At 39.4% G+C, this 27,991-nt stretch overlaps 1 protein-coding gene across 1 annotated transcript; it reads left to right on the forward strand.

Annotated features, from left to right (window-relative positions):
• LOC129178858 (monoacylglycerol lipase ABHD2) lies at window positions 1–27,911 on the forward strand. The gene is made up of 11 exons (XM_054771492.1): window positions 1–200; window positions 3,009–3,093; window positions 5,235–5,450; window positions 10,468–10,643; window positions 12,043–12,210; window positions 12,371–12,554; window positions 13,437–13,529; window positions 14,757–14,858; window positions 16,350–16,419; window positions 16,491–16,575; window positions 22,296–27,911. The coding sequence occupies exons 3-11, from the start codon at window positions 5,242–5,244 to the stop codon at window positions 22,502–22,504; spliced, it is 1,296 nt and encodes a 431-aa protein (XP_054627467.1). The 5' UTR covers window positions 1–200; window positions 3,009–3,093; window positions 5,235–5,241; the 3' UTR covers window positions 22,505–27,911.
• Window positions 27,912–27,991: the final 80 nt, after the last annotated feature.

Here is a 27,991-nt window from a genome sequence, read left to right on the forward strand (position 1 = left end):
TGGACCTGTCAGTGTGGCGGCTATCTTCCTGCTGCTGAGTGCATTGCCTATAGCTTCTACTTTGAATGAGACAGCGACCGACACAGCGGACAGAAATGCCGTAACAGCACAAACTTAACAAGCAAAAGATTTACCGCGGGTATAAATAAGGTCTTGATGTTTACCTGTAATTAGTGGCATAGGATTTCCATCGCCTGTGGGTAAGTAACTAAGCTAAAGATGCTCCACGTTGGTACATCCTGAGGCTAGCCGGGTTTAGCTACACAGAAAATAAATTCCGATTTGATTAAAATAATGACAATAATAGTTGTTTTTATTTTGACGTGAAATGATGTTTAAATCGACTAGCGTGGCCCGAATGCTTTGCATTTTTTTGTACTAGCAGAGACAGTCAGATGCAATGGGGGGATTTGCTAGTACGTTACTGCATGTTGTTCGACCATCATGACACAGATTAACGTCCACTTTTTGTACAAATAAGTGTGCGTTGTTTTCCATACATGTAACATGCAGCGGGTGCCCTTGTGGCAGTGAACGCCTCATATCTTGCCTTGTAGTCGTGACAAAGAACATTAGCAGAGGCAATATAATGGAGCAGATTAAGTTCAACTACGTTGTACATTATCGACTAGCTGCGGTGTAAAATAAAGGCACTTTCTTTCCGTGGCCATTATCATTCTCTTTGTTTACCCGCTGGCATTATAACATACGGAAATGAGAGTGCTGGAGGAGGAATTAAAACCCTACACTTGTGTTTACATGTCATCTTTTCTGGGAACACGACTGTGTAGCTTCCATATAGTGTACTGTATTATCTCAGTGTTTACTTGTGGCTACTTTGCAATATTAGTTTCAAATGTCACCTTGATGACGGTGTTGCTCACTGTAGGACGGAGGTGTGTCCAAAGTGCAGTCCCGGGGGCCATTCTTGGACTGTGGCTCCACCACATTACACTTGTCCCTCGTTGATAGCGGTTATTTGGTTCCCGACCAGACCTCAATAAATTAATTTCCACTATATAGTTAAGTGTAATATTTTTGTTGTTGGAGCATAGAAAACCAGTTTATGGCTTTCTAAATACACCTTTTAACATAATTAGAGCCCTGTAGACATGAAATAACACCCCTATAATCACCTTTGCACTCCTATTATTCATTGTTTATGCCACAGGAGCTAACCAGTTAGCCTCAAATTTATTTCTTCTAAGGTTAAGAAGCCAAAAAATGTACCACTTCCACACAGAGTGGGAGGAGAGCTTTTTTTTCCATTCTATCATGTCAGACATGCCATGGTTGACTTCATGTCCATGCAGTGTTAAGGTAATGTAATATAATGTAATGTGTCGCTTGTCTTTATATAAGTTTTGACTAATAATAGACCAAAGTCTACCACAAAACAGCCATCATTTATTAATTCATTTCTGAAAAAACGCAATATTGCGCGGGACGACTGTATGACGCAGACATGACCCAGTGGCAACATACAGCCCGTTAAAGGAAAACTGCACTTTTTTTTGCCCATCGTCCACAATCCTTATATGAGACATGAACGCACGTCTTTCTCTTTTCTGTGTGCTCTAAATATATAAAAACAGCTAAAAAGAGGCAGCTAATTAATGCACGTAATGGGACACCGCTATTCTGCCTAGAAAGCCCGCTATTAAAACACCTCCAAAAACCTCCAACAAGGTTTTATGGTTTTCTATCCATGCTGTGAGCATGTAGTAACAGGCACATTCATGATAACATGTAATACTTACAGTATTTTGGTCATTTTAAGCATTAGCAGAACTTCCTTCCTGAGCGCATTGATCTCGCATGGCAACATAGAAAGGAACGCTACACCTGGCGTTAACTTTTCCAAACTCAAAAACAAAAACACAGCAGCAGTGGCGGCAGCTCCAATATGTAGAGTTACCTTTCGGTTGTGGGCCTGAGCTGCCTCTTTCTGGCTCTTTTTGTATTTTTAGAACGCACGGAAAAGAGAAAGACATTTGTGTTCCTGTTTCACATAAGGATTGTGGATGATGGGCAAAGTAAAAAAATAAAAAAAAGTGTACTTTTTCTTTTAGGCTTTTTAATCCAGCCCGACTGAGTGTTTCATTTTTTTTAAACCTGTCAGATTGATGATAGTGCCAGCAATAGGACTTGCTAAGCTATTTTTAAATTCTGAGCTATCCGGACAACGTTCTGCACAAAAGTGATATTTCACCTGACATTTTGGTGTTTTCCTGGCTTTTTTTGTGTGTGTTTCGACTTGTTGTCGCATTTTTGTGGTGTTTTTGCTTGATTGCAAAACATTCCGAGGAGGTTGTCTGGGAAGTAAGCCAGGAGGCACGTTTACATACCCTTGATATTCAATGTTTTATAGTTCATATGATCGTATGGCGGTGTTTTATTCAGTAAAACACTGTAAAATTCAATTCTGTTTTTTGAGTTGTTCCGGATTGGAAGCCAAAAAATGTGGATCAGGACATCCTTGCTACATATCCCAATTTAAATGTGTCTTCTTAATGTCTTATATTTATATTTTAGTAATTTTATGCCCGAAATTGCTTAATGTATACAAAAAAATACATAACATTTGCGTAAATATGCTTTTTTTTTTTTACTAACAGCCAGTGTTCAACCACAACACAGCATGTTTTTTTTTTTTATTTATATGTATTGGAAAAACCATGAGAGAGTTAAACTCCGAAAATTGAGGCGTGATATGGCTAGGGGCGACTGCATATCGATGACTAAGTAAGGTGCCTGGGAAGTGGGTTAGGAAGCAGAGTTACGATACCATCTACTGTACGGAGTTATAACGGCAACAGTCCCATTATAATGCATGAACAGGTAGCACTAAAATATAACAGACAAGGGGGAAAATTGTCGGGCCACATGTATTTGTAGCGGTTGAAATTTATTTGGAAATACAGTATGAACGTATGGGGAAACACTGACAATCATCTGCCTACTTTCAAAGCAAGCTTCTTAATGTGTCTCATTGCTGTGCTCTTTAGGTCTGACCACATCACTGTGACTTCACTCATCACATTTTACCACTTTTGGAGAAAACTTGTTTGTTGCAGCCTCCTTTGAACACAAGTAAGTCAATATTGGATGATTTTTTGTGTTTGTTTTTTACTTTACATGTGCTGTGACAAAGGCGAGAACCACATTTGTGGGGCTGTTTGGTGATAGTATAGAAGGCCATCATTCAAGTCATCATTCAGTCAAAGAAAATGCACAAAATGTACAAAAGAAAATTATAAGATGCAATTAAATTAAAAACCTAACAATTGAACAACCAATTGCGCAACACTGTAAAGTTGCAGGAAGTTCTCTCCTCTCTAATCATAATAATTAATACAATTGCTAAAGCTGGTCTGTTTCCCACCATTTACTGTTGTTACAAAAAGGTCATGCAAACTGGAGGTGGCCTAAGACTTTTGCACAATGCTTTTGTTTGTGAAATCCCCTACATCCCTTCCCTTTTGGTCAACAACAGATGCTGTGGCTTTTGTGTGCTCTGTACACTTCCGATCGTGTCAGTGACGGAACAGTGCAATTGATGATTGAACATGACTGGAAATCAGGGGTGTCCAAAGTGCGGCCCGAGAGCCATTGGTGGATTGTGGCTGTTTTTTTTTTTTATTGGCCCGCGGCACATTCTAAAAAGTATAATTTAACAAGAAAACGGCAAAAGTGGAAAAATCTCTCATTTTCAAAGAATAAAGTCAAACTATCAAGAAAAAAAATTGTCAACTAACAAGAAAATGTCGTAATATTATGAGGAAAAATAATGTCATTTTAGCATAAAGTTGACATATTTAAGAAAAAGCATTTTTTTAAAGGTGTAATATTATGAAAAACAGACAAAATAGTGAAAAAAATTGTAATTTTTGGAAGGTTAGGTTGCGTTATGAGAATAAAGTCAAAATATTATGGGATTAAGCGAATTTACGAGACAAAAGTGTACAAAAAGTCAAAATAGGTGGGGGGAATAAACAGCAGAGATGGGGAAAAACAGATGTACTTGGATGAGAATAAAGTCAAAATATGAAGGAAAAAGTTGCTATCTTACAAGAGTAAACTTGTAATATTATGAGGAAAAATAATGTCATTTTAGTAGCATAAAGTAGAAATATTAAAGATAAAAATCTTAATTTTTTAAAAGTTGTAATATTATGAAAAGCAAGCAAATAAAATTGTAATTTTTGGAAAAGTAGGTTGAGTTTAAGTTATAATATAAGGGTGAAAACCTTCAAGTTCCTTGGCACACACATCAGCGAGGACCTCACCTGGTCTCACAACACCCAACAAATTATGAAGAAGTCCCAAAGGAGACTGTACTTCCTGAGAAGACTGAGGAAATTTGGCATGTCCACCACAATCCTGAGTTGCTTCTACAGATGCACTATCGAAAGTGTCCTTACCGCCTCCATCACTGTTTGGTACGGTAACTGTACAACACGTGATAGGAAGGCACTCCAGCGGGTGATCAAGACCTCACAGAACATTGTTGGGGCAGCCCTCCCCTCACTGCAAGACATTTATAAAACTAGAGTCCTACGCAGAACACACAACCTCATCAAGGACAGCACACACCCACAACACTCATTATTCACACTCCTACCGTCAGGCAGACGCTACAGGAGTTTGAAGTCCAGGACCACAAGGCTGGCAAACAGCTTTTACCCACAGACCATCAGGCTTCTCAACGAAGCACTCGCACACGCCGCACGCAACACACGCACACACTCATAGCACTTTATTTATTTATTTATTTATTTATATCTGTATTAATGTCTCTTCTGTTGTTGTTGCTTAATTTATTGGTATAAATGTTTATGTGTTTGTTTCTTATGTTCTTATTCTTTCTTGTGTTTTCTTTCTTTTCTTGGGAGAATGAACAGAATAAGATTTTCATTGCATGGTATAACTGCTGTTTTACCATGCACATGACAATAAAACTCTCTTGAATCTTGAATCTTGAATCTAATATGGGGATAAAGTCATAATATTCTGAGACCTTTTTTTTAAATAATTAAAATGAATTAAGATTATTTAAGAAAGTTGAAATATTTTGGGAAAAAAAACAGCAAAAATGAGGGAAGAAAGGAGCAAAGAGGGAAGTTGATAGTAATAATTGGCTTTTTCACGTATATCAAAAAGCTGAGATTCAGTTTTTTCTTTAAATATAAATAACTTCTTGTTACAACATATCATTTTTTTTGTACGTCTAGGGCAATCATGAACACCCACAAGTCAGATGTGCACACCATCTCTCCGGAGCTGCCAGCGATGTTTGATGGCATGAAGTTGGCGGCTGTGGCGACGGTACTCTACATCATCGTACGCTGCCTAAACCTCAAGAGCCCCACCGCGCCCCCTGACCTCACCTATCAGGACACACCCCTCAACCACTTCCTGCTCAAGTCCTGTCCTCAGCTGACCAAAGAGTGAGTCGCACACTCGTGTTGAGTCTGTCAGCCACTGTGTTGCTGTGGAATCTGGGGCTGTAGTGGTCGTGATCTGTCTGATGATGATCCCATCTGACATCAGTGGTCCTTGATGGGGCAACACGTCTCTACCAGAGATGGGTGGCTTTATGGGGCTGTTTAATTCATGCTCTTGTACAGAGCCAAGGGCAAGAGCCATAGAGATATTTTGCATATAGTTGAATCCTCCTGGGCTCTTTTTTACTAAACGCAGTGGAACCTGTTTATGCCGACGCCCCTCAGACTGAAGCAGTTGTTGACATAACCAAAAGTAGCCATTGCTTGCACATTTGGTCAGAGATATAAGAAGAATGGGCAGTAACAAAGAGTTTTGAACCTACGGCAGTTTGCTGACACCCTTTTCCTCCATTTGTGCATATTTTTATTTAGATTCTTCTGCCTCATTATATTTTATATTCTTATCCAGAACTACTGCAGTAATTTTGTTGTATGTCGTGACTACAATGCCCATAAAGATTTTGTACATATGCAAATATTTTTATCCAAAACCCCCAAAAATAGGGATGAGCCGATCAATCGGCCACCGATCAATATCAGCCGATATGCCGTAAAAAACACGTTCAGAGCCGATCACAAAAAACGATCGGTGTGCGGCAACAAACACTACATGTATGTTGTGTCACGAACGCCCCAGTCTGTAAAACCTCATGGATTCAGTTTGACAGCTTGCCACAGGCTATGGCAATCGGTGCCAGCGTGTTTGATCACGCCCTTATCAAACGTATTGCCGTTCGACTTTTCTTGCATCTTTGTTGACACGCTTTGCCCAGCTGTCACTGGCTGTACATGACATTGGCGGGAGCTGCCTACGTTCTGGTCTTCGGACTCCAAATGTGACTTTTACCGCAGCGACACTTTGGTTTTAAAACAAACAAGCAATGCGGTTAGTTTGGAGCTCGTTTTTGCCCCATGGGAAAGCTACAAGTGGATATCACATCCGAGGGGCATGTACTATGTTTTTCAAGTGTCACTGAACAATTTTGCTCTCTTGTTGCCATTATGCTAATTATGTCTTCACCTCCAAACACTCCTTGTGTTGTTGTTTAATGAACATAAACACATAGTGTGCCCAGCCTTATGATGGTGATACTATACCAGCTGATTTTGAGTAGCTCACCAAAGGGTCAAAGAATATTTGCTTCATCTCTTAGTAGTTTTTTATTGTAAGTGTTGAATCCAGACTTTATGCAACAAAGGCGAGGACATGTTCCTACTTGAATGTCAGAGATTCTCTCTTACCACTTTAATGCAGTTTGGTCATTTAACTAAAGAGCAGCGATTGCCTTTTCATGCAACTATTAAACAGCAGTGCTCAAGTAGCTTGTCCTTGAGAATGTAAACCTGGAAAAATACATGTTTCTTGAATTTAATAATCCTCTTGCGTGAAATCAGTATTCCACAAGTGTTGCAACTCATGATTATTGTAATAACCGAATAATCGGTCGATTATTTTTTTCAAAGCTGATATGTGTGAATATCTTGTTTTGGCTAAAACACAAAGATAACAGGTCTGCAGGTCTGACTAAGAAAATTAAAAAATATACACATTTGAGAGGCTGAAATCAGAGGATACTTACATATTTAAATCAAAAAATGATGAATCGATTACCAAAATAATTGTCAATTAATTGGGAAATTGATTAATCATTGATTAATAGTTGCAGCTCTACATTCCACAATAGTTTTTTGGGGGCGGGGGATCAGAAAATGTGTTTGTTTACTTTTTAATGTACTTTGCATTGGACAACAGGACCTTGTAGTAACTCTTTCATTCATTATATTTTCTACTGTTTTGTTGAGAGGAAAAATACTAACACAGCAGAACCTTGGTTAGCGTCATTAATTCGTTCCAGAAGGTCTGACGTTAACCAAATAAAATTTTCCCAGAAGAAATAATGTAAATGTAATTAATCCACTCCAGAAAGCCAAAAGTGTTAACACGAAACACGTTTTTATAGTTTTACAATTATGCAGAAAACAACTGTAACTGCATATACATGATGAATGAAAGGAATAAATGAACATTTAAGGTTAGTTTTACCTTCACAGGGTTTCCCCTAGGATTTTTTGAAGCTGTGGTGGCGGGCTGCATGGGAGGGTGGACTGCCGCCGCTGTGTTGTGCCGCTGCAGTGTCTGCAATTTTTAATTTTTTTTAATAACAAATAGCAATTTTTTATGACTTATTCATTTATTAACTTATTTATTTAACCTTTTTTCAACAAGTAGCAGAACATGAACCGAGAACATAGCAAGACCGTTAATTTAATATCAAAGTTGCTGAGAGCACTGCCAGCATCATTTAAATTGCACTTTATTTACAAAGCACATCTCCACTCAGTGTGCTCATTTGACATTAAACACAGGCGTCATGTTTGATTAGAAGACTGGAAGAAGACTTAGAAGACTCCCGCTAATAAGAAACAAAGTGAAATTCAACACAAGACGTGTCGCGTGTCTGGTCACATGCACATGTGCCAGCAAGGCAGCCAGGCGATTCCGCTGCATGGTTATCAAAATAAAGCGCAGTGAAACATTTTCATGATATTTTCAATTGTTTTTCAAACTAATTGTGGTCAATATGTGTGTAAATAATAAACTACAGTCAAACCTGTCTTAGCGGCCACCTGTATAGAACGGCCACCTGCTTATATCGGCCACTGAAAAATCCCCCGCAGAAAATTTGCGTGTTAGACCCTGTGTATAGCGGTCACCTGTCTAACGCGGCCAGCGGCCGCCCATTTTGTGTCCCTTGGTCAATATCTGACCGCATATAGCGGCCAAAATACTGACTCAAGCAGAAGCTTCATGCACAAAAAAGTTTCGTTTTTTAATCAAAGAAGCCATTGTGTATAGACTTTAATTACTGAGTCGTAGCTCAGTCACAATCATTCACAAGATCCACACAAACTGTCAGTTGTTCCACATAAAAAAAGCAGTCTTCTTTGGAGCTTCTTGCAGACAGTGACACTGTTTATTTCCTGGTGTGAGACAATGTGCACTGGTCAATACTGTAATCCCACTTGTTGTGGGGAAGGAGAGACTCACGTCGCTGATGCACTTTAGTTGCTTTATTAACCGCGGTTTATTAACCGAGTAGTGCTTTACAACTTTTATCCGCAGTCCCACAGTGCCCTCTACTGGTCAACATGTAACAGTATAATTATATGTATCTGCAAAGACAACAAGCTTCTAATCAGACATGTTAATATGTGCGTGCACAAATTCAAAATGGCCGCCAACCTGTCTATAACGGCCACCTGCCTATAGCGGCCACTTTTGCCGTTTCCCTTTAGTGGCCGCTATAGACAGGTTTGACTGTATATCAGTATCTATATAGCATATATATCCATTCATACAGTATATTACTTATAATTGTTTTCAAGTTTAAAAGAAAACAACCCATTTTCAAGGTGCGGTGGCTATTATTTTGTGGTGGCGCACCGCCACAATCAATTACATGTAGCGGAAACCCTGATTCCTTGAAGACGTGACTGTTGACGTGAGTGCAAACAGGAAGGTGGTGGTGAGCTCTCTGCCACATCGTGTCTTTGGGAACAGTCACGTCTTCCATGAAGGTGAAAGTAACCTTAAATGTCCATTTATCCCTTTCATTCATCATTGACATGCATTTACAATTGTTTTATGCACGTAAAACTATAAAAAGTTGTTTTGTGTTAACAGTTTTGAGAGTCGACTGCTGGTGACTTCAGACAGGCGACGTGACGTAGTTGACTTCCGGTCAGAAAAGACGTTTTGTGGTTAAAAAAAGTACATTAAGAATACAGTTGGACATCAGTAACAAGATATTGTGCGCTAACTGGAAAATACACGAACACCGAGGCAAAATTGTGGCGTAAATTTTCGACGGAAAAACAAGCTAATCGAGGTTCCACTGTATTTCATTCGACAAAGTCCAGCAAATCACGTAGCACTGAAAAGCCCAGTGTGTCCTCTCCACAACACAAAAGAGTGTTTTTGCTTGAGAAATAAGGCTGTGAAGAACTTTTTCCTTACAGAGGACAAAAAATGTTTAGACAATATTTAAATGTATAGACAATTTATCCAATTTATGCTCCCACCCTGCCACTAGCAATGCCTAACCTCACTACAAGAATGAGATGATCCACTTGTGGCATAAGATTAAACCTGCCGAGTGCCTTCCAAAAAACGTGCGGTTTAGCTCTGTTATGTCACAATGAAAGACGGAGGCGATCACGTTACCCAAATGAAGTGGTCTGCCCCGCTGTGCTCTTACGTAACAGCGTATTTTCAAGGCGCGGTAACTCTTGGTGCCAGAGTCAGAAATGAGAAAACAGAAGGGCAAGGTTAAAGGTCTTGTGTAACTGCTGATGTCGCTGAACTTATTGCTTTCAGCTGCAGCAGCATCTGTGAACTGTATACGCACAAAGCTGTCCAATTCAAGCCTTGCAGACCAGGAAATGAATTAAAAACGCATTTTGTTGTCGTCTGCTGACTTGAGAAAACACGGCAGTTGTTCTTTTTTCCTGCGGATAGTTGTATTTTCACGTGAAAATGTTTGTATAAACAAGTCGGGTAGTATGTAAGTAAGCGCTTCTTTATGGTGATATTATCTCTGTATGAACAGAAGCATATTACATAACCACTGACTTGAGTCTGTCAGAGGTGTCACTGGAATGTAAGTACGCCTGCTACGTAACTGAGCTGTAACAACGCTGTTAAATATTGATGTCTGTTCAAGGAGCGGCTCATTGTGTAATCTTAAAAGATGCAGTAGAATGAGTACAATCATGCTCTTGCGTGCAAACAATTAACCCAAATGCGTCGACTCTGCCACAAACATCAATGCAAATCATTATTACTCCGAAACTATATAACTATATACTATATAACTATATAACTATATACTCCGAAACAGGAGTGAAACAAGCTCAATAGTATTTTGAGGGGAAGTTGTTAATGAAATGTGTTCCACAGGTACATTCCCCCCTTGCTATGGGGCAAGAGCGGCCACCTCCAAACAGCCCTGTATGGGAAACTGGGCCGGGTGAGCGCACCTCATCCCAGTGGGATCAGGAAGTACTTGCCTATGCAGGATGGGGCCACTGCGACCTTTGACCTCTTTGAGTCAATGGGGGACCATCGAACAGGAGGTGAGGGCAACACGCTTGCTGAACTTAACTATTGTACATTTTATTTTAAAAAACTGTTTGGGAACAAAAACATTGCATTAAATGCAAAAGTAAAGAAAGTTGGTGACTGGTTTTTTTTGTTTTTTTTTACTAAAATGAAAATAAACGAGCAAAATGATTTAGCAAGAAAAATGTCCGACGCACAAACGGCCTTAATTACTGCTCTGCTTGTCTTTTCAAAGCAGGATTGCAAAGTTGTTACTGCCACTCTCGAGTGAAGCTTCATGTCGATATTATATTTAGACACATTAGATTGTTGTTTTTTTGGTTTTTTTTTTCATATCTCAGTTTTGAAGGCTATGAACTTACTATTTACGTACTTACTACTTACGATTCCAAAAGGTGTCTGCCAAAATGTGTTACATTTGTGTCACTCTTGATGTTGCACAGAATCCGACTGTCGTTTTCTCAGTTGAAACGAGCATCCACCAGTTTCTTAGTCATTTAAAGACTCAGAGCAATGTGCGTGACAGTGGGTTCCTGCACATTTGCAATTTCAGCATTCACGGCCCCTCCAATTTGCGGATTTTTGGGCAAAAATATTTTTACATTTGTATTTTTTTTGAGTGAATGTGTGAATCTATATGTGCCCTGCGATTGACTGCGTACCAGTCCAGGGTGTACCCCGCCTCTCGCCCGAAGTCAGCTGGGATAGGCTCCAGCATACCCGCGACCCTCGTGAGGATAAGTGGCACAGAAGATGGGTGGATGGATTGATTTTTTTTTCCTAAAATGGGTTGTTTTTTCCACAGAAAAGACATCTCATGCACCTTATGTGGGTGGTAATCATGTACAGCATACATGTACGACTGTTAGAAAGCCCACAATGTTCACATGTTTATGTCTTTATGATGCACTGAATGTTTTTTTGTCAAAAGCTGAAATTTCCCACTTTGTTCGAAGGTCCCTGAACACACCGTAGTTGCTATGGGATGCAAAAGTTTGTTTAGCTGCAGTCAGTTTGACAGTCAATCCGGCCTCAAAACGTGCAGCAAAGTGAACACAAATAAAATACTTGCCCACACGACGTTCCTTCTCTTTACAATTCATTCACATTCATGTTAATTTCCGCAAGATTCCATCTTTACGGAAAAATACACAGGTTAATTGTGTACTTGCTGCCATCTAGTGGGAAAACATTTAATTGTTCCACCTGTTACTATACGTCACTGGCATATAAAAATAGTTAATAGCTTCAAAAAGTAAATAAGTACTGTAATCTTGGGACCACCTGATGAGCTTTTGTGGCTATGGTACAGTGGTTGGGAATCACTGCTTTAGAGGATCTGCAGTGCCACACATTGTCTTGTTTTGATCTGGTATCAGGAAGAATGACCAACATTTGTGCCTATTTCACCAGATGACATCACGATGGTGATATGTCCTGGTATCGGTAACCACAGTGAGAAGCATTATATCCGAACCTTTGTGGATTACGCCCAGAAGGACGGTTACCGCTGTGCTGTGCTGAACCACCTCGGAGCTCTACCCAACATTGAGCTTACCTCGCCACGCATGTTTACTTATGGTGAGTACATCTTCAGCAGCCAACCTGGATTACTGCTCCCGTTTTAGAACAAGCATCCCCATATGTAGTTGTTTTTTTTCCAATTAACAAAAAATATGTTTGCATTTTGGGCATAATGGGCATTATGTTTTGATTTATAACGTTGCATTTATGGTCACAGGGTGCACATGGGAGTTTGCTGCCATGGTGGGGTACATCAAGCGGGCATATCCTCAGACCCGGCTCATAGTGGTGGGCTTCAGTCTGGGTGGAAACATTGTCTGTAAGTTCCTGGGTGAGAACATTTCCAACCAGGAGAGAGTACTGTGCTGTGTCAGCGTCTGTCAAGGCTACAGTGCTTTCAGGTGGGTAACAACAGAGTCATATAATTTGTTTATTATATATATAGATATATATCGGCCCGGCGATATTATTGGCCCAATATTGGCATAAAAATGTGATATCGGTAGAGATCTGTATCCTTTTTTTAATGAAAACCAATTTAAAAAAATACTGCGCTTTGATACGCACCGCCTGCATTGTTTCAGCGTAGGTTGCTGTGTGCTCACGTAACTTTCACGACTAGTTTATGCCTGCCACAAATTTTTAACATTTCTAAATTTTCTTTGCGCCCTGGCACGCAGCCCCGCACAGTTTGCACATACCTCACAGCTGTTCACCACCAGTTTACTCATTGGCACACAAAATTGCGAACCACTGCGGGGACAAATTGCATGCATGTATAAAGGAGGCTTACGACTTCGGACTTGACTCGACCTGTCGTGTCTTAACTTGGACTTGCACGTCTTTACTTGAGACTTGAGTCAGGACTTGAGATTAAAGACTTGAGACTTGCAAAACACTGACTTGCTCCCACTTCTGCTATAGAGTAATTTAATATTTACTATAGGACTAATTGTTAAGAGAATATGCATCCATGCGGGTGGTATAGTGACATTGCTGTATTGCACCCTTTGTGTTTTAACTGCGTCGAGCAACTTTTGGCAAACATGACAGACTGAAGGCTTGGATGTACTGCAGGCAGCAGAAATTCTTTTTTCCATTCAGAGTCTACTGTAATCCTATGATTACCACTCATTTTTTCTGGAAATCTGAGGGTCTGTATTTTTAGTTTCGGGTAGCAACATATGAGCCAGTGAGTTACCCTTTGTCACATTCCATGTGTTGTTCAGGATGCAGAACGGCGCCTTTTAAGCTAACTTCCTGTCTTCCTGTTTGTCTCTCAGCGCCCAGGAAACATTCCTACAGTGGGGTCAGTGCAGACGCTTCTATAACTTTCTCATGGCTGATAACATGAAGAAAATTATCCTCTCTCACAGGTATCATTTTTGGCCAAGAGCCCAATGTCTAGCTATGTGACAATGACACGTACTGTACAACTCAATAGGGATTTAAGGATGGACTGCTTATAGCAGTCGATCTATTTTAAAGGATTTAAATTAGGGCTGTCAAAAATAGCTCGTTGACAGCAGTAACTAATTCATTTAGTTAACTCTGTTACATTTTTTTGCGTAATGGACGCATGCGCGTCATGTCAAGCCACGCCTCTCTGTTATGTCGACAGACAGCGGCACAGTGTAGCTTCCCACGGACTCACACAGAGTCTGATGGTCTGTTATAACTTTATTCGGACCTGAACACATCAACAGCAGTACAATTCCAACACCGTATATGTGTCTCCAACTCACAAACACGTCACTAGCCCGGTCAGCCTCAGAACGACACTTTGTCAATGTCACTAGGCGACCGCAAGATCCATTCAGACACACTCCGAACGTCACAACAACGTCTTTATTATGTGTGTATAAGTGGTCTAAATAAACAAAGACAAAGAAAAACAATAGGTGGGTATTCTTAGCACTCACTTTATAACTCTCAATGCGGAAGTACAATTTGCCGCATTTAAATATGCGCGGAAATCCCACAAAATAAACTCAAAACATGTGAATTTTAGAAACTTAAATGATGTGGTGTCTTTGAACGCAACCCCTCATTGCTCTTAATAACACGGTTAAAGTGTGATTCAAACGTTCTGCTACTATTAACTCATTCATTACTAAGGATTTATTCAATATGTTTTTTATAAACCAGAGCGCCAAATCCCAAAGATGCATTTATATGTCTTACGTTTTTTTGCGTGAGAGGCAAAACGAGGTGATGATGCAACTGCACACTAATGGGTGTCACTTTTAGAGCAGTTTTAAGCCATAAAAATGGACGTGTGCTATCTTTTATCTTGATTGAAATTTTCAGTTAATTTGGAGCTGTTAATAGAGACAAATATATAGAAACCTGTCCTGGCTTTTCTTTCAGTAAAATGGGCATATTTCAGACATAGTTGCAAATGGTGATTAATTAATTTGCCTGATTAATCTGATTAAAATGTGTAATCATTTGACAGCCCTAATTTAAATGCAATCCATATACTTTATACACATAATGTATGCCATTTTGTTGTATTGCTAGGAAAGTAAATACATTGTCCTTTGTTCAGCAAGTTAGGTAACTGCTTTGTATGCCTATGTTCCCCTCTTGGCTTGTTCCAGACACAGTTTATTTGGGGGAAACTCAGCCAAAATAATGGATGCAGACCTCAGTCGGCTGTACACAGCAACATCCCTCATGCAGATCGACGATAACATCATGAGGTATGTGACTAGTGACAGTTTCGATGGTTTTACGCAAATTTGGTAGAATTATTTGGTAGAAAAATAAACTTATGCTGGGTGTTTTCATCATTTCGATCAAAGTCATTTTGCCACAGCAACATGCGGAAACCTTCCTCTTCTCACATGCCTTGTTTGTGGAGTGTGTTGCGTCACGGCTCGCCATGTTTATGGAGTATGGTGCTGCTGGATTTTGTCAATGCGCAAAATGTCCTTGTTAATACAAAAAAACAACATCCAGTTATAATTGTAATATAGTAACTTTTTTCCACACCCCCAACAAATTATTGTGAGATGTCATTGTTTAATGTGGTTGAATGCAGAAGAGCCTTGTTTTTTTATCACTTGTGATTTATTTGTGCCATTTTCAGTGTTTCCCAGAGAACTGCAATATATTTGTGGCGGTCCAAGAGTGTGTGTGTGTTTGTGCAAGTGATAAAAAAACAAGGCTCTTCTTCACATCAATGATGTTGTTATGTTTCAAGTACATGGGCCATACGTGGCCGTCAAAGAGGCCGGGGGGGGGGGGGGGGGGGGGGGGGGGGGGGAGAGATGTCTGGTACCGTGTAGTTCCTTGAGCACATATATATATATATATATATATATATTTTTTTTTTTACGGCCCGCTGCAGTTTTTTCTATTGGCCCTTGGCACTTTCTAAAAATACAGTTAAACATAAAAAAACTGAAAACAAAACAAAAATGGAAAGAAGAACAAAGACAAAATATGAGGAGAATAAAGTCATATTAAGAGAAAAAATAGCATTGAAATATTAGTTGAAATATTAAAGACTAAAATATCTATATTTTTATTTTATATCCCCCCCAACCCTGGTGAGGATAAGTGGCATAGAAGGTGGATGGATGGATGAATATTTTTGTAGTTAGAACATAGAAAAACTGTTTACAACCTTTTTAAATATGTTTTATTAACAGTTTACGTAGAGCCCCCTATACATGAAATCACACCCCGATTCAACCTTTACACTCCTATTACCCGATTTAGTGGACATAATAACAGAAAATAAGACATTTAAGACATAAATAAGCCATAAAAGACTTTCACATTAGCATAGTGAGAGTTCCTTGTCCTTTTTTTGTTCTTTGTTCTTTGTCTTTTTTCTGGACATTGTTTCCTGTGGCAACCACAAAGCAATGATCCTTTTTAAATTAATATATTTTGCAAAAACCGTGATAGAGTGAAGCCGTGAAATTGGAAGCGCAAAGTGGCGAGGGAGTACTGTACCAACTTTTGTGGTGATTGAAACTGCAGTTCCAGTGGGTGTTTTTGTGGAACACATTTAGCTGTGTGGAAAAAGCCAATCCTAGTTATGGGGTCACACTTTGGAGAAAAATAATAGCACAGGCGAAAAGTACCCCGTGTGTGCCTTCATTTTTTGACCGGATGGGATGTTAGTTAAGTGTTACATTGGAAACTTCTTCAAATGAAGCAATTCTTTTTGTGTTCAACAGAAAATTCCACGGCCACAGCTCTCTCAAAGAGTATTATGAGAAGGAGAGTTGCGTCCATTACATTCACAACGTAAGAACAACTTCATATGTTTCTATTGTGTTTGTGTATTTGTATGATAAGCTGTAATTGCTATTTCCTAGGTAAACGTACCACTGCTGCTTGTAAACTCTGCAGATGATCCTCTGGTTCATGACTCTCTGCTCAAGATCCCTCGCACACTCGCAGGTAAGTAAAGGAATTTGTCTTGGCAACCAACTCAGTGACCAATCGAGATCCTTTTAATATCTATGCTATACTGGTTATACTAGTGGTTAGCATGTTGGCCACACAGTCAGGAGATCGGAAAGATCAAGGTTCGAATCTCCGTTTGGGCATCTCAACATGCGGAATTTGCATGTTCTTCCCATGCGTGCGTGGGTTTTCTCCGGGCACTCCGGTTTCCTCCCACACTCCAACTCTAAATTGTCCATAGGTATGAATGTGAGTGTGAATGGTTGTTTGTCTATATGTGCCCTGCCATTGGCTGGCAACCAGTCCAGGGTGTACCTCGCCTCTCGCCCGAAGTCAGCTGGGATAGGCTCCAGCATACCCCCCCCCCGACTCTAGTGAGGACAAGCGGCTGGATATATAATAGACGGATGGATATTACACATTTAATTCACAATAATAGCCATGCACATACTCTTTGGTTGATGTTTATTGTGCAATACAAACGTGTGCTAATGAGAAAGCCATTAGTCCAGTGATGGTACATGTTATATCTCCTGGCTCAGATAAACACAATAGCCTGGTTCAAAATGTCATTTTCTTAAATGCCCTGCTCAATTCAACCCCCATCCTCAACTCCGTGTTCTCCATCTGGCCCCTCCAGAATGTAGTCATGCTGGGTTGACTGCCCCCTATGTCCTGTGACTCCTGCCAGGGGTCAAAGTGTCTGTCCCTTTCCGTCATTTCTCTGGAGTGCCGTGCAGAGACACACCACAACAAATACAATAGCGCATGTCATGTTACACCTCATATTCGTATATTATATACCAATACTGTTGTTTTGTGGCTTGCACAATGACACTCAACAAAAACAGTTCTGATCCCATCTGCCATGAGCTGAACTCAAAAGATGTAAACATGTTTTTATGTACACCTATCTCAAGACCTATCTCTCTTGAGTATTGTTCACAAATCTGTCAAAATATGCGTTGGTGAGCACTTCTCCTTCGCCGAGATAATCCATCCGTTCTTGGCGCGAATGTTTTTAGAATGTTAAAAACCTTCGAGGTGGATTTGAAGTGGAAAAATATTGATCGGCATTTGAAAGGTATTCCAACTGCACTTTGACTGCATTCTAAATATTCTAAACATATTCTAAATACCCTTACGGTATTCCCAACAGCATTGTCAACACTCTTGATCACATTTGGGGGAAAAAAAAAAACGCAGCCAGCCACCGCTCAAACATTGCTGCGTCGCCTTATTCATATCACCGCAAAGGAAAAGTGGCCAAGTTGACTCCACCAGCACGGCGTGGACTCCACGGCGTGGACATCGCAGAGGTGCTGAAAAGAAGCACCGCTTCCGTGTCACCAATTTACACCACGTCATTTAAATCCCAAGAAAAAAAAGGAGCCAAACATAAGAATTGTTTACACTTGCACGTACTTTGCCTGCAACAAAAAGAGATATTTTTTGTGGCATGTTTTGCAGGGTGCAAAATTCATGTCACTCTCACGAACCACAGGTAAGTCCCATGTGGCAGACGTGATTGTTTTGGGTTTGGCACGCCTGCGCAGTGTGAAGGAAAGGAAAGTGGGTGGGAGACGCTCGTTACAGGTTCGATCGGCTTTTGTGATCGGGGTTGAAAAGCGTTTATCGGCACATGCCGATCACATGCTTTTTCACGGAAATCGGACGATTTTGATGGATCGGAGCATCCCGAGTGACGATGCACCCATGAGGGAACGACGTGCGTCGCGCGTACTATTGTCGTGCACTAGACGTAAACACTGCTTGACAAGATGTAAATAAGTTATGCGGGAGGTTTGGATTTTTTTCTCCCTTGACAATAAAAAGTTTCATTTAATAACTGCATTTTGTGTTCAGTTGTGTTGTCATTGACTAATATTTAAATTTGTTTGATGATCTCAAACATTTAAGTGTGACAAACGTGCAAAAAAAAAGAAACAAACACTTCTTCACACCACTGTTTGTATGCATTACACATTGAAAAAGCATGACGAACGGGCTTTTGACCAACGATTCATAGCTTTTGCTTTTTTTTTTTTTTTAACCTTGAAGCATGGTCGTAGCAGAATGTCTTTGAGACCCGCTCCAAAGTTGACATTCTTTATTTTTCCAACACGCTGAAAATAACTAAAGCAACAGAGAGTAACGGCCAGGCAGAAGTAACTTGCAGACAAATCACAAAATGTGCTTTTGTGGCCAAAGTGCACATCTAAGCCGTCCTGAATATTTAATGGGAGTTTACAGATGCTTCCCTTTTACATCTGACATAGCTTGGGGAGTTGTCAGCAACACTGTGATCAAGATGACGACAACAACACTAACGCCTGAAAGAAGCGAGTCAGGGGTTGAAGTTCTTATATTAGAGATTTCAGACACCGATAAGAAAATGTGACTCAAGCATGAACAGGTTGGGATTAGAAGGGTGTAGGTCAAGGTCAGTGTGGTTGCTCATTGGTTTGTAGGAGTTGTCCAAAGTATGGTATTTATCTGCATCATTGTGTTCACATGGCTTCACACCATGTGCAGGATAGGGTGTGACACGTTGCTAATGCCGACTGTATGAGTCAGCACATTTTGCAAGCATTTTTGTCTGTGCTCTACTTCACAGATTGAAATATGCTGTAACTAGGGATAGTAGCTAAAACTAGCTCACTAAATTGAAATCAATTACAGTGGTGCCTTGGTTAACGACTCTTATGCTATGAGAATAAAGTCAAAATATTATGGCAATAAAGTCATAATTACAGGAAGAAAATTTACAAGAAGATGAAATAGTTGGGGGAAAAAAACAGCTGTAATTTTACAAGAATAAAGTATTCTAACGAGAAAAAAATTTTACGAGAACAAAATCGCAATATTATGAGGAAAAATAATGTAATTTTAGTAGCATAGAGTTTAAATATTAAAGAAAAACATATATATTTTTGGAGGAGTAATATTATGAGAAACAAACAAAACAAAATAAAGTTGTTGTTTTTGGAAAATTAGGTTAGGGAAAAAGTTATAATATGAGAATTAAGTCAAAATATTACATAATTCAATAAAGTCAATAAAGTCATAATTACGAAAAGAAAATTTACAAGTAGAACGTTGAAATAAGTGGAAAAAAGCACAGCAGAAATCTAAAAAAAGGCTGTAATTTTATGAAAATATAGTCAAAATATTAAGAGAAAAAAGTCGTATTCTAATGAGAAAAAAGTCGCAATTTTACGAGAATAAACTTGTAATATTATGAGGAAAATGGCATCATGGCATTTTTAGTAGCAAAGACTTGAAATATTAAAAGAAAAAAATATTTTTTAAAGGTGTAATATGAGAAACAAACAAAGTAAAGTAAAATAAACCAAAATTATTATTATATAATTAAATTCATTTAAAGTTGTGGAAAATTAGGTTGGGGAGAAAGTTATATTATTATGGGAATAAAATCAAAACATTATGTGAATAAAGTCATAATACTGTAGAAAAAAATGTAAGAACATTATTTAAGAAGAATGTTTAACTCTTTGGAAAGAAAAAACTGAAGCAAAAATGGGGAAAAAAAGAGAGTGTGAAGTTGATACTAATAAATAGGCTTTTTCACATGAAAAAGCTGAGATGCAGTTTTTTTAATGTTTACTCTATATAACTTTTTAGCATATCTTTACAAAATATCAAAGTGGAAAAGTTGCCTCCTTTCATTTTTCCACTATGTGATCCTCGCTGGAAAAAACGTTTGGACACCCCTGGTTCATTCTGTGCCTGATGGGTGAGATGGTGGTGAAAGGACATGCACTCATAAGGCACTGTTGAAAGCCCTGTGGGGTCTTAATCACCACTAGACTGCATCAGTGTCTCCCACTAACCCAGATAAGAGAGAATAAAGAGATCCAGGCCAATCCTTTATAGCCACCCTGCCCTGCATGGTCACAGCTGCTGCAGCCTGGAAGAGTTCATGTGCCCATCAGATCAAGATGAATGATTTATCTGCATCAGGGAGATGTCCTAGTTTTGCACTTTATCTTTTTTATCGCCTCAAATAAAGTTTAATATTGTTCACAATCTTCTAGTGTTTATCTAACAGTATTAGAATAATAACGTTTGTCTTTTTCGCAGTTCATCTTTGAATTGTCGTGTTCTTTCAACACCAGCGTTCACCATCTAGCATGTCTAAACGCGTTTCAGATTAGGCTATGTAGCAACAACCAAACAAACAAGTGTCTGGGCGTGGCAGCCTCTGAAACCTGTCAATAATTTGAAGAAACATCTTCGGCATGTGTAATCGCTCAAAGGCACACCCATAAAGACCTTAATGATTGGTTGACTTTGATGTGGGAAAAACCTTGGGAAGAAATAGTCATCATCTCATCTCTCTTTAGTCACTGCAAAAGTCAAAAGTAGTTTCTTACATTCTTACAGCTCAGTTGTCTCCTTTTTTCATTTCATTGTGTATCTTTTATAAATGACAAAGACAAGGACATGAAAGTGTCGTCTTCAACATGAAGGTTTTCTGCTGCAGTTAACCGAATGGTGTCCAAAGTGTGGCCCGGCGGTCTTTTGTGGCCTGCGGCTGTTTTTTTATTGGCCCAGAGCACATTTTAAAAATATAATTTAACAAGAAAAAAGAAAAAAAAAAAACCCTAAATGGAAACATCAGTAGTAATTTTACAAGAATAAAGTCAAAATATTAAGAGGAAAAACAGGAAAAAGTAATAACTTTACGAGAATAACGTAATATTGTGAGCAAAATGTCATTTTAGGAGCATCAAGTTAAAATAATTAAGAAAAAGACATAATATTATCAAAAACGAACCAAACAAAGTAAAATGAAAAAGTTATCATATCATGGGAATAAAGTCATAATAATTCTAGAAGAAAATTTAATTTAAGAACAAAGTTGAAATAGTTAGATTTTTTTTTTTTGAAAAACAGCAACAGCTGAAATAAAACAGCTGTAATTTCACCAGAATAAAGTCTAAATATTAACAGAAAAAAGTTGTATTCTAATGAGGAAAAAATTCTGAATTTTACAAGATTAAACTCATAATATCTGGAGGACAAGGAAATCTGGAGGAAAAGTAATGCCATTGTAGTAGCATAGAGTTGAAATATTAAAGAACTTTCTAAATATGTTTTTTTTAACTTATTTAGAGTCCTACAAACATGAAATAACAACCCTATAGTAACCTTTACACTATTATTATTGTTATTATTATTTGTTTACACCAAATTGCGCAGGCAATGGGATCACTATAGCGACATAAGAGACGGCCGCCGCTAGCATAGCAAGCTACCGAGTTCAGTGGTTAGCCTCTTCAATTTACGTATTATAAACTTAAGAAAGGGAAAGGAAAATGTACCACTTCCACACAGAATGGGAACAGACCTTTCAGACATCCCATGAATGTCATGTCTCATCAATGTAACATTACTAACGCTATAGGGACCAGAATACTACACATAACTTGTCTTTCAATATTTCTTGACTAATAATAGCCCATAGTCAACCACAAAACAGCGGTCGTTTAATGAACACATTTTTTGAGTGATGTTCGAACTGCGATGTTGTGAGGTAAGACTGTAGAAGCCATTGAGTCATGCTGTTATATATTATATAAAAACACTTATCTGTACCCTACAGTCTTTGGACACAAGTCCTTGGACTTGGTACCGTGTTGGTTTGATGGCAAGAGGCCCTAATCACACTCTGCTCTGTCCCTCTGTAGAGAAGAAGCCAAACGTCATCTTTGCCTTGACGCTACACGGCGGACACCTGGGCTTCTTCAAGGGTGCCGTGCTCTTCCCCAAGCCTCTCACCTGGATGGACAAAGTGATTGTGGGCTACGCCAACGCCATATGCCAGTGGGAGAAGCAGAAAGCGCCATGCCAAAGTGACCCCCTGAGTGAGAGTTCCTGCGCACAGGAAAAAGCCTAAAACCTTTTCTTTGTCACTCCCTCACCCTAAACCACAAGACACCCAGCACCGAGGAGACACCTGAAACTGCTCGCTCTCTCTCCTCTGCCTTCTTCTTTGGTGCTGCTCACTGCTGCAGACCTCGTCTCCATGCCTTCAGCGCAGGAACAACCAAGAGCAGAAACACTGTTTCTACAGGTGGAGATGACCTTCTCGCTTGACCACAGATGTGAGCACATCCCCAGTAGAGTAGTAAACACATTTTTCCATTTAAGCCTTCTGAACCAATGCAACATCCATGTGGTATCTACTGTAGGTTATCCTCAAATATAGTGGCCATGTCTGAGACCTCAAAGAATGGGGTTAAAAGAGTGTGTGACAACATGATCGGCAGGTGTGATCCAGCTTCTCTTATCTACCGTAGAATGTAGAAATTGTACTCAAAAATGAAATGCAGTGGAACCCGTTTAATCAACCCCGTTTATTTCGACAAATCATCCCAAGGCTTCATGATGCGACAGCGGAGCTGGCGTATTGATCCTGTTGCGGCTCTTTGGCGCTGAGTGCATGACTTTTCTGGCAAAATGCTAGGGGGCAGTGTTTTCCTACCTCTAGCGGACTAGCTATTTAGTTTCCTGGGTAGTACTAGTGACCAATTGCAACTAAAGAAACATCCAGGTCGTTGCTGGAGTTGGAGCTAATCAATCAGTCACTTTTATTGTACATGTTGCTCCCAAACTGCTCATACTTGTCATAGATTATAGTCCCGGTCTCCGTTACAAAAAAAACTCCAATTTAAACTACACACACACTTGCAGTTATGTAGTGTATTGTTAAACTAATGTCAGGGGTCATATTTGAGCTGGACCACATATCTGTGGTGACGGAGTAAAATGCAATGTTTCCGATGTCTTTCACTCAGTTATGCAGTTCAGGAATTGCTGTTTGTGACATGTATGTACGTTCTCCCAGGCCATTCGTACTGTCTAACATTTCTAACATTTCCAGAAATGTTGGCTTTTCAACCATATTGAAAGGTTGAAAGGAAAAGCCAGGGACACTGTCAGCACGCGCCATTTTGCGTTGTTTCGTTTATATTCACTTTGCCAACCAAACGCCTCAGTAAGCTTTGACTGTCGGGACGAAGGCTCTGCTGCACCTCGGCTCCGGGGCTGTGGTATTCGGCTTAGAAACCATCGCTTTTGTGCCTTCATTCATATTAGCGTTGGCTTGCTAACTTGCTGCTAGCACTCTGTTTGTAGAGTATCCACTCACTAGTAGCCCCGCCTTCATGTACTGGGACAAAGACGCTGAATGGCCGACAGGAGGGTTCACTCTCTCTGTTCATTCCACTATAGAACCCATGCACACTTGCAGAGTGAACCCACTTGTTAACCAGCCTATGTGGTAAAGGGACAAGGAAAACAAACACATATACATGCACATGTCAATTTATCGAGGCCGGCAAAATGATCAACTTAATTATTTTTTTTTTTGTTCGATTAATCGATGTATCGATTATTGTGACAGGCCTAATTATGCATGTGGCCTGCCTTAGTCGACGTCGGCATACATGCTCGACTGCTTTTGTTGACACAAAATTTGAGACCCAAAGGGGGGCCATTTCTATGAAAAATGAGTGTGTTTTTCCAAAAGCTGATTTGTCGTTATGTCAAAATCAATAAAAACAAACATCAACAAAAAAGGGACTGCCACTTACCTTAAAGCTCCGGCACGAGACCAAAGCTCCTTTCTTCTACGCGGTAGACGTTCTTTCACCACCATCTCTGCAACTAACAAACCACACTCGTTTGCACAAATGGAGAAAAACGACGTTAACAAACAAAATCCTTTATTATCACGCATTCTGCTTATGTCTCCAGCACAAGTCACAAATAAATGTGGAAGCAATGGCCAGTTTTGGTTATTTCCACTGCCAAACGGGTTCCACTGTATGTACAATCAGCCTGACAGGACTGGACTGGCAGAAGAAAGCATAGTTGCGAGTGAGCAGATTCCATCCATGCGCATTCCCACAGTCACATTCTATCACTCTGATGCCATGCACTTGACACCCTCATGATCCCACCCCCCATCAGCTGATGCGGAGAGTATTATTCGTGTTTTTGCTTTCTGTGCAAGTGAGAAGACCACATTGGATGCATGTTAAGGTAGCTGCGACGTTCCCCGTGTTGTCTCTTGTTGGTTTCGTGGCGCCCTCTTTCTCCTCTGGTTGCCTTTGACCGGCTGCAGCATCAGTTGCGACGTAAACCCGCTGTCACGACCCTGTGTTGTTGTTGTCATCAAAGTTGTAAAAGGCAGCCAAGAATTGGAAAGCACATATTATATTTCATATTTAATCGTGAAAGAGCTCAGCTGTGAGGCACGGTGGGTCGGAGGGACATGTTAGTAAATGCTTCACCAAATGCTTATTTTTATGGATTGTTGGAACGATACTGGTGATTGATACTGTGGGAGTCTAAACTTTCCAGCGAGGGCCACATAGTGGAAAATGAAAGGGGCACTTTGAGATTTTGTAAAGATATGCTAAGAAGTTAGAGATAGTTTAAGAAAAAAACTGCATCTCAGCTTTGATATTGGTGAAAAAGCCTATTATTACTATGGACTTCCATGTTATGACTTAAAAGAATTAATTATCACTTAAAAAAAACTCTATGCTACTAAATTATTTTTCCTCATAATATTACGAGTTTATTCTTGCAAAGGAAAAAAAATTCAGCTGTTTGTTTTTTTTTTTTTAATTGAATTTCAACTTCTTGTAAATTTTCTTCTCATAATTATGACTTTATTTGCATAACATTTAACGTTTTTCCACAACCTGATTTTCAAAAAATTACAACTTTACTCATTGTTGTTTGTTTTTCCTAATATTATGACTTAAAAAACGATTTATCATTCTTTAATATTTCAACTTTATACTACTATATGCCCCAATTTTTTCTCATAATATTATGACGTTATTCCCGGACAATTATGACATTTCCTCGTTAGATTCTTTTAATATTTGGACTTTATACTTGTTAAATTAACACTTATTTTTCCATTTTTGCTGCTGCTGTTTTTTTTTTCTTGTTAAATTATATTTTTAATTGTGCTGCGATGGCCAGCAGAAAAAAAAAAAAAAGCCGGTCTCACTTTGGACACCCCTGTTCTAAACTGTTGGTGTTCATTAAAAATGCAGTGAATTACTCCAATGAAACAAAGATACGCTCAACATAAATATCTGGACATTTTCGCTCCCATCTTTCATGAGCTAAACACAACCATGTCAAACTTTTTCTACGTATTTCTCTCAAAGTTTGTTCACAAATCTGCCTCAATCTAAATGAGTTAGTTGCTGAGATAATCCATCCACCATCTCATATCAAGGTGCTGATCAGACTGCATGATTATTGCCTGAGGCTGGCCACAATAAAAGGCCACTCCAAAATGTGCAGTTTTATCACACAGCACAGTGTTCATGTTTTTGTTGAGTGTATATTATAAAGATATCAATGCAGCAATGATTCAAGAGACATGAATCGTTGCCAAGGATGGAAAAGTAACGGAAATGAATCTTTAGTTTCCCCAGTGAGCACTGTGATGAGCGACATGATGATGACAATGAAATGACAAGATCGAACAATAAAACCTGCTTTCAGTGACATATCAAGAGCACGCAAATATGCAATTTGACTTTAATCCATTGCCAGTTAGACTGAAGATGGAGCCTTGAAACTTGTCAACCGTTTGAGATTATACAGTACATCCCCGCTTAGGTTTAGGGACCATGCCGAAAATAGTACACGGCGAGTAACTGAGGCGTTACTAAACACATTTAAAGTATAAAATGCAAAGGTACTCACCACTAAAGATGATCCATGAACAGATGGAGTCGGTGTCACGGTGTAGAAGTTTCACTTTTACGTCTCTGCAACTATGCTGCATTCAAACCATGATCAGTGAAGCATAAAGACATGAACCTACAACGGAGTATTAGGGCCACATTGGGAAAAAAAACATCTGAGATTTGGAGAATAAAGTTGTAAATTTATGTGACTAAAGTCATGAATTTACAAGGGAAAAAAAGTAGTAAATTTGCGAGGAAAAAAGTCGTACATTTGTAAGAATAAAGTTGTAAACCTAGGAAAAAAAAAAGTCGTACATTTATGAAATAAAGTCGTAAATTTACGAGAATAAAGTTGTAATATTACGAGTATAAAGTTGTCAATTTCCGAGATTAAAAGTCATAAATTTACGAGAACAAAGTGGTAATATTACATTTCAGAGGGAAAATAGAGCATAGCTCTTCAGGAAGGAAGGAAACTTTCCTCTTGCTTCAGGCAAGCTTTTATTTATAACGTGGCAGCAAAACAGCAGTTGAGCACAAACAGATTAGCATGGCTAGCTAGCCCTTCTCACTTCCGCCTTCCTTACCCCGCCCCCTCCACATGCCCAAGGCCAAAGGTCACATAAGTCAATTTGTAAGTAAGTCATTTTGCGACTTTATTCTTGGTAGTTTACAATTTTTTTTCTCTGAAATATACAACCTTTTTTTTTATTCTCAAAGTCTCTGATTTTTTTTTTTTTTCAAAGTGGCCCTAATACTCGTATAAACCCGTAAAAATTGTGGGCTTTATTTTTTTATTATTATTATTTTTTTAACATAAATGATTACCAGCTGATGGTGAATGGTGATTTTTAAAAACTGCCAATTTTCGGAGAAAAAAAGTAATTATTTGACCAAAATGCGGGGATCCATTGTATACAGTGTTTGCGAGTATAAACAGCTAGCATTATCTTTTTTGTTGTTTTAAGAGCTCAGTGGCAGTTGGTTCATTTGGTACCGGGGCCTTCAGTGGGGACTTAACCGGACACACTTTTTCTTGGCAGACACTGTGAGGCCATTATTGTGAAAGAATAAAAATAAAAAATAATGCTTACTGTATTGCCGTACATTGCCATTCACTCTGGCTGGGATTCAAACCCCAGTCCCCACCCTGCCAAGCGCCGGCATCATGACCCACTGCACCATCCAGCCATTGACAAAAAAAGTCCTGTGGCATCACCGATATGAACTATGAATGATGCACCAGTGGATATCAGGAGTATGTGAACGTCTCTTCCTGTTTACTTCCCTGACGACCTCCTCAACATGTTTTGCAAGAGAGTACCACAAGCTACCCAGCATGCCTTGCGGCGGGAGTATATGGGTGTAATTTTGGCATGGGTGATGCGCGTAGACGTTTATTTGTATGCCCGCATGGTGCAGTAGGTAGGTTACATTGTGTGTGTTGACGTGTTGTGTTGTTTGGATTGCTAGAGATTGCATCTGACTACTTCCTGTCCGACTCAAGCGTGCCACAGTAGCACGGCAAGTCATGTTGCCAGCTACAGTATTGTTGTTAAAGTCTTTTGTTTTTTTTTTTTTAAAAAGGCCGCCGTTTGCCCACCCCTGTAACAGACTGTTGGGAATAAATGAATACTTCATAATTTCATGGAACAAAT

The sequence above is a fragment of the Dunckerocampus dactyliophorus genome, chromosome 3 (genome assembly GCF_027744805.1).
Source record: "Dunckerocampus dactyliophorus isolate RoL2022-P2 chromosome 3, RoL_Ddac_1.1, whole genome shotgun sequence".
NCBI lineage: Eukaryota > Metazoa > Chordata > Actinopteri > Syngnathiformes > Syngnathidae > Dunckerocampus > Dunckerocampus dactyliophorus.

Excerpts from the sequence above, each read along its gene's own strand:
- LOC129178858 (XM_054771492.1), top strand. The coding sequence starts at position 5,242 with ATGAACACCCACAAGTCAGATGTGCACACCATCTCTCCGGAGCTGCCA. Across the intron at positions 12,211-12,370 it reads GCCACGCATGTTTACTTATG|GGTGCACATGGGAGTTTGCT; the intron begins GTGAGTACATCT and ends TTATGGTCACAG. Across the intron at positions 16,420-16,490 it reads GCGTCCATTACATTCACAAC|GTAAACGTACCACTGCTGCT; the intron begins GTAAGAACAACT and ends GCTATTTCCTAG.